The 7,817-nt window shown below is 39.7% G+C and overlaps 2 protein-coding genes across 2 annotated transcripts; both read right to left on the bottom strand. All coding sequences in view use genetic code 11, as the record gives it.

Annotated features, from left to right (window-relative positions):
- Positions 1-2,150: 2,150 nt before the first annotated feature.
- Positions 2,151-3,156, bottom strand: EGR_03745 (Ras-like GTP-binding protein Rho1; the record flags this gene model as incomplete). The annotated part of the gene is made up of 3 exons (XM_024492994.1): positions 2,151-2,275; positions 2,344-2,534; positions 2,894-3,156. 3 exons carry the CDS (start codon positions 3,154-3,156, stop codon positions 2,151-2,153), a joined length of 579 nt encoding a protein of 192 aa, XP_024352651.1.
- An 813-nt stretch (positions 3,157-3,969) lies between these two features.
- On the bottom strand, positions 3,970-7,123 carry EGR_03744 (hypothetical protein; the record flags this gene model as incomplete). Its single annotated transcript, XM_024492993.1, has 7 exons — positions 3,970-4,042; positions 4,088-4,159; positions 4,973-5,046; positions 5,148-5,254; positions 6,140-6,227; positions 6,895-6,999; positions 7,052-7,123. 7 exons carry the CDS (start codon positions 7,121-7,123, stop codon positions 3,970-3,972), a joined length of 591 nt encoding a protein of 196 aa, XP_024352650.1.
- Between the last annotated feature and the right edge of the window lie 694 nt (positions 7,124-7,817).

The following is a 7,817-nucleotide window of genomic DNA, read 5'->3' as shown; positions in this document are numbered from 1 at the left end:
GAGTACTTAACTAACACTTAAATTCACTACCACGTGACCACAAGAGTGCTGTTTTTTTTCTCTCGTAGCAATTAATAGACCGGACTTTTGCCCAAAAAAGAGATAAGAAAAACATATCGCTACTGCCACTACTGACATTTGCAAACAAATGTAAGGGATCACAGAAACTAACAAATTCATTTGCTATTAGAAAGCCTGCAGGGAGGCAAGGAGGAGGAAACTGCGGGGAAAATGGACATCCCGTTGCTTACTGGCTGCGGTACGTGCCACCGTTTATGGTTCTCGAGAACGAAAAGTCCTAGCATTTGCAATTTTAAAGATCTATATTCAATAACCTGGAGAAAGAACGTTTTTACACGTTTTTAATTTACTTTGGTGACAACATTTGATACGCTAAAGATAAACAAAATACCTGGCCAGCCAATCAAAGGCCTGGCTTAATCTACATCGTCGACGTCACTTCCTTTTAGTAGCATCTTTCTAATAAATTGAGTCGCACAAAGTTGCACTTGTAACCCATTACTCGGATTTTAAGGATTTTCCGTAAAATGTAACGAGAGAGACAGATGCTAGAGCGCATTCATACACCTGGTGATAATATTCAACTTTGCAGGCATCGGTCGTCCAAGGAACGAACTCACCAATCAAACGTCATTCTGGCAGTTTATTCGGAGTGCAATTGTCAACCAAGGGATTTTCAGCATTTACCTAGCCTTCAACTCAAATTACTTCTAGATTTAAGCAAGAAAACACCCTGAAACTCATCGACGTGAGAATGCTTCTTTGATGAATCCGTTGACTGGTTGAAAACGATCACCACAAAAGCAATCCATTGTAAAGACACTTGCGGCATCGGAAGACGCCAAATCACAGAGGGACGTAATAAAGCTGGCGTAATGAGACAAACCCCATGCTTTTCAAGACTTTATTTACCCTGATTTACCCAATCTGACTTAGTAAGGGGGGCTGCACAAAAGATCAGACGCTTGCACGACAGCTAATCAGAGGCAACAAATTGCATCACCGACCGACCAACCGGGGAAAAAAGACCCCTCAACCAGAGTAACATCGATCTAGTGAGGGCACCACCAGCCGAGACGACCAACAATTAACCGCGTCAGCACCCAAAGCCACCCCGCAGACTAGATTGGGACAAGCTCACCCCCCCCTTCCCCCAAACAACAACGACAGAAGGACGAGGAAAAAACACTGAGAAGAAAGCATTCGATTATTCTTATACCAGATGAAATGTTATATCATTAAGATGGGTTGACAATGCACTTGTGGGATTGAAGAGTCTCAGCACAGCTGACAAACAATGAAGCTGAAAAAATTAAGAAAATGAGGTCAAAAAAGACACAAGAGGGGAGGGACACTCTGGGAGAGATAGAGAGGAGTAAACAGGAACGCAAGAATGACAATCACTCCGTGAAGTTTACCTTCCTCGCCAGTCCGTCGACGGAATATGTTGACAAGGAAGAAGGAAGACAAAGCGGAAGAGGGGCGTCAGGGAGAGGAAAGGAGAGGAGGGGGAAAGGAGATCGGCCAATGAGTAAGTGCCCACGGGAAGAATGAGAAAAGGACTACCAAAACATACAAAACCGTTTTACCTAGTGTGCGCGTTTGACTGTGTGCGACGAATTAAATGCGAAACGCCAAGACAATGATTGTCATGTTTGCTTTTTTCGTGTAAATCTGTCTGCGTGTGCGTATATGCGTGTACGAGAGACACTACTGATTACGGTAAAATCTCTCGAATTCGTTCTTTTTTCCATGAGAGCAAGAGACAAAGTGGGACGAGGCAGTGAGGTTAATGCAATGTAACCAAGGTGGAGGAAGAGGAAGAAAGCAAGGCAAATTTCGTGAGATATTGCTCTCCCGAAAGACAAGCAGTTACAAAAAATGGCGTCGACAAGGATGAGGATTCATATGATGTCGGAGCCAAAAATGAGGCGGGAAAACAAGGAGACATGCAGATGAGTGCACATGCATTTCAAAAGGAACGTATCACCCCAGTTGAAATCGCACATCGCACACCAGCGCAGACTGAGGAAAGGAAGATTGAGTAGGATGGGGGCAAGAGAAACGCACACACGCACACGCAAGAAGGCGTAGAGAATGCGAGGAAATATGAGATCATTGGTGGGAATCTAGAGCGTATCACACGTCCTTTTGCCTTTTCGCTTTGTGTACAGGGCCGCCCTAGCTGCTGTCTCAAAGACCTCTCGTACACCCTCCTTTGTCTTGGCAGAACATTCCAGGTAGGCATAAGCATCTAGAATCCACAACTTTTTTATTATCATAACATTCAATGGCCTGAGAACGACCAAAATCAACACTTACTTAGCTTCTCAGCCATCAATCTGCAATTTTCCGGCTGCACGATCTCTTGCCGCATTTTCGTAAGGCCATGAATAGCAACATCATCATCACGAAGATCACGTTTGTTCCCAACCACCAAAATGGGGACATTTGGGCAGAAGTGCTTTACCTCGGGGCACCACTTCTCGGCAAGATTTTCCAAGCTGTCCGTGCTAAAAGTCAGTATCACTTCCAGTAGCTTGATAAATAATTCAACGGGTAATCGATTAGCCGAATTAGAGGAAACTGTGATAGTGCCAGCGACAAATTATGGGAATTGAATAGCAATCCCAGGCTACGAAGGATTTGCTAGGGCGGCAAAACAAATACGCGCTGGTTAGAAAACTTGCCTAGATGATCAGAACATTTGAAATCTGTAAAGGAAGTAGATAATTTAGAAAGATAAGCACCCTGAAAAAAGCCATAAAATGCAGCCGCAATTTTCTGGTCAAAGCAAAAGCATATATGGGTGAATCTCACTCCATAAAATCCTCTCTCAAGTAAAACGGGGAGATATGATATACTCGCTAACCTGTCGATGGAAAAGCACATCAAGATAACGTCGGTGTCGGGGTAAGATAAGGGCCGAAGACGATCATAATCCTCCTGTCCGGCTGTATCCCACAGAGCGAGCTCTACGTGCTTGCCATCAACCTCGATGTCAGCGACGTAATTTTCGAAGACGGTGGGTACATAGACCTCAGGGAACTGATCTTTGCTGAAAACGATGAGAAGACACGTCTTTCCGCAAGCGCCATCCCCAACTATCACTAATTTCTTGCGAATAGTAGCCATTTACAAGGGGGAAACCTATACAGCTCGTCAGACTCAGAGAAGCCGCCCACCCGGGAATGGCTACGTGAAGAAACAATTATTTAATGTAAGAAATTTATCATTGAGTTATTATTCCAGAAAATTTTCAGGTGTATTTTGCTACACAATTAAAAAATCTTTATGCTAGCGAATATTTTAGTTTGCCTAAATTAGAGCATAAAAGTGCTACCACTTCCTTAGTTATCGTTAATATGCATTTCGAAAAATTTATTCAATTTCAATTGCCTTTTATAAAATTTTTTTAGTAATTTATGGGTCCATTTAAAGGTTCCCCAAAACTTTCTCACGACGTATATGAATTTATCTACATATTCTTCTTACTCTGCACCAATTAAGAAATTATTGGTGACGACTTGCGCCTCCCCTGAAGTCACAAAAAAAGGCATAGTATTGAAAGAAGGTGCGTACCTTTGACATACTAAAGTGCTGATTTGCTAAAAATTCGCTGAATTCAATTTGCAGATTCCTAAGTGTACGCATAAAAAACTGCATCGTTAAACAAATTATTCACGCCTCACATTACCCATTTTTTTGAAGTTTGAACCTATTATTACTTTTATTTAAAGAATAGCAGAAGCCACCACAACACAATTGCTTCCTTGAGAAAAATTCCCTCTAAGCAACCATGACAGCCATCGAATCTGCATAGAAAATGAAAAACATTGACTGCAATATCACCTGTTTCTTTTGATAATTTCCCCAGATCTGTAGTTTTGCTCTGTTAGTGTTCTGCACTATACTGACCACCTCATGTGTATATCGCTAATCGGAAGGTCACTGGTTTAAAAGCTTGAGAAAAGTATTAGGAACCACTAAATAATGGGAACACTTGTGTGAAAATCTTAAGCTAAGAAAAAATGAAAATGAGAACACTAAATACATAAGCCTTAACATTCCTCTTCCACTTTTGATTATCATTTGTCTTCCTATAGGAGAAAGAGTAAGTGTGGCGTCACGAGACTCCCTGAAGACGAAAGAAGACACAATACTCGGGAAGAACACATATATTCACCACGGAGAAGGTGTCTGGGCTATTGGCATGGCTTACAAAGGCCAGCCCACCCAGCGAGGTACAAGGGAGCTAATTTGAAGTAAAAAAGTGGCGCCTCACCAGAACCGAGGGATAAACCACTATTGTAGTACATAAGAATCCATTTAAATTGACGTTACTTTAAATCATGAAACACTTTTAAAAACGGCTACCATGAAAAATTGGGCACTGAAGAATACTGTAGAATAATTCTTAGTATTTCCCACGTGTGCCACTTCGTGACATTATTTTGATAAGACGCACGATATTAGAAAACCCACCACATGAACCCACAGCTGGTAAAATAAACAGCATCCCTTTGACAAAAGAACTTTTAAATGTCTTTGTTTTTGTCACATTGTTTACTGATGTTCAAAAAAGAATTAAGCAAGTCGAAACAGACAAGTGACTAAGTAGTTCAAGAGGATAACTCTCTAAGAGCGTAGATGATTATTCAATAAAACGGCATGTGCTATGATAAAATGTGGGTCTTACATGGCTGTGTTTTGGTTATAATCATGGCCTCGTGCCGTTCAGTTTATCTCCATCTCATGTCAGTGCTTATCTATGCTTATTGGCGTACCTAAAGGTAACTGGAGGGGCCAAGATACCATCTTGCCTTAAAAATACACCTATTGTCAATAAAACTTGCCTTTCCTTCATTTCTCACTGTAGCAAGCGCTTGGGAGACTGAAGTCATTAGGCAACAACCGAGTCCATCCAACATTTTTCTACTAGACTATTGACGCTCTTAATTTGGTGCAGTTATCAATCTCTTCATCACTAGCCGATTTCGACATCATACCAATTAAATTTCGCAACTTTTAAGAGAATAAGCGAAGTATTTTCATGTGATAGAAGGTTAAAAGTGTTGCTGCCTTCTTATGCCCAGAGCAGTAGGATTTTAAGAAGGACTTCTCACTTGAATGTAGGTCACTTGTTCTAATTTATACGCATGGTGGCTTTTGCATATCGCAAGTTCTCTTTTTGAATGTAAGAGGGTCAACTGCTTAATCTGGAAAAAAATGCCTGATTTCAAACAGAACAGGTGGCTATATTTCTAACTTCTCACGAAAACATCAAGTGAAGCTCAACAGGGAACGCTAACTAAGCAACACCATCCATTTTCAATTAAATCATTTTCCATCTTGTTGGAGTGTAATATGCAAGTGTCACAGCTAGAGAGTGGAAAATTATCTAAGAGAATGGATTGTTTTCGCAGCAGTACCTTTGATTAGACGAGTATTTTTTGCCTCTTGCGATTCAGCCTTGTGCCAGGAAGTACGGGGCTAAGTTATTGGTGATCTGCATCGTTTATGTGCTTAAAACAAAGCTAAATTGTAATTTGTGTGATCCACCTTGATGGCGACTTTGCTAAAATTGCCAGATGCCCTACCAAAATGGTGCACAAGAGAGGCGTCTAAGTTGGATGGTCGAACTACAGCAAAAGAAGGTGGGATATTAGAAATGGGGACCTTCTTCTGGAATTTCGACATTCTACAAAAATCCTTATAACCTACTGGGAATCGCTGAAAATGCGGCGTTAAAGACATCGTGGAAAGTAAAAGTTAGTCCTTGAAAAGCGTATTGTAATACAATGGTGGTTTACGCGTAATTTTTGTGAAGAGTGACTTTCGACTGACCATTGTGCCACGCCGGTTGGGCTGGCCTTCGAGCCATGCCAATGGCCCTGGTATCTTCTATAAGCCGTACGTATGTATTCATACTCTAACAAATATCATGTCTCCTTTCATCTTCAAGTAAGTCTCGGGGTGGTACGATACTAATAACTTTTTTGCTTGCATGCATCAAATATCTGTGTCGTTACTCTGCCATACATCCTATAGACTTTTAGTTTTGACAAAACCTTAAACGTCAACCTAAGCAAAAAGGCCTTAATAAAAAAGTAATTACTTGACCTTAAAAATATTTCTTTATAAATTTTAACATCATAATTTGAATCAATGCTTAGTTGATCCATATGTAGTGTCCCGAGACTTCCCTGAAGAGGAAAGAAGACAAAATACTCCAGCAGAATATATATATTCAACACAGAGAAGGTGTTTGTGCTACTGGCGTCTCACCAATACAGGGGGCTAAACCACCATCGTATTGCATAATGTATGGAGGTAAGCTTCATCGATTAATACAAATCTTCTTTTTTGGCAAAACAGTAGTTACACGACAAGACCTGTTTCAGGTACAAAATTAGTTATGTATATTTCGTTAAATGTTGGGATGGGAGCCTGGTTGGGAAATATTGTTTGCTAGAGTAAATCATTGAAAAAACATTTGTTAAAGTTTATGTATTTAGCTCCATTTCGTAGCCGTTCTTAGCTCGTGTTTGGTTTAGCGTTTTGTATGTTTTAACGTATTAGGGTGTTAGAACAAATAAAAGGCGAACTTTGAATTGACTTTATTTCCACGATAAGTGAGAATTAGCCTGGAAGCTTATGCGGTGGTGAGTCCCGCAAGCTGCATTTTGCTCCTACAGCAGTGCTTCTTCTTCTTTTAAATCTAGTGCGGTAGGGATTTGTTTAACCCATTTGCCTAATTAGGTTTGAAATGATTGAATATCTGTCACAAACTTTCTGGCCCACCATGTCACACTTATGGCCTTTTAACAATTTTTGTAATGATACGTACTAGCGATTTTTGCCTGTTACTACTGTTTTACTACCTTTTAAAGCTAGCATAAAGGCTAATTCTTGTAAATTTATCTTTGTAGTCTTATTTTGACTAAAATTAGATATCTTGCCCATAGAAGTTGTCTTCTAGAATGAGTTTGATTGACATTTTAGGTTTTATTGCGTAATTAAAAATGACTTGTTTTAAATGTATACCCATTTCAACTCTCCAGTCAATGCACAGAACATTGTTTTCGAAAATCTGATCCATACATTTAGCTACCTTTCTTCATTAGCTAAAGTTATTCAGTTCCAATTTGGACTAAGTATGTATTATTAGGTATGATCCACCAGTGTTCTTCGTATAATAAGGTATAAAACGGCCTAAAAACATGTTTTACTTCTAGCTTGCGAGAATATATTCAAAATGGGTAAGTCATGTCCAGCTGTACCTTTAACAACCACATGAAATCGTTTAATGTTGAATGATTCAAATACGCCCCTATGCCTCTATAAACGCAGATAGTTAATTCAAATCTGCATATCATTAACTTACAACCCGTATGAGATTATTTGCTCAGTTTATTTTACTAAATAAGGACATACCCAGTTTACCTTCCACAGGTATGGTTAACATCCCTTACACTTTGTGATTATAAAGGAAAAAAGTGTTTTGTTGTTGCTACCTACTAATATTTATTTTCTCATTTTCTGCCACCGGATTTAACAAGAAAGCAATGCTTAATATGTACAGAGCGTCAAGTGATTTACATCTCCCCAATCCTCATTCGTCAACGCACAAAATTACGGCTAATCCAGATAGGCGAAAAAAGTGCAATGTGAGGAAAGTTAGTCAGCATGACAACACAACTAAAACATTTTACTTCTATCACAAAAGTAAAACAAGAAAATTGATAATATTGTCGTTAAATAAGGGGGATATAACAAATTATTAAGACAGATTG

Source organism: Echinococcus granulosus, assembly GCF_000524195.1.
Source record: "Echinococcus granulosus chromosome Unknown EG_S00020, whole genome shotgun sequence".
Taxonomy (NCBI): Eukaryota; Metazoa; Platyhelminthes; class Cestoda; order Cyclophyllidea; family Taeniidae; genus Echinococcus; species Echinococcus granulosus.
The sequence above is the reverse complement of the archived record's forward strand: the minus strand, read 5'-3'. Positions and strand labels throughout refer to the sequence as shown.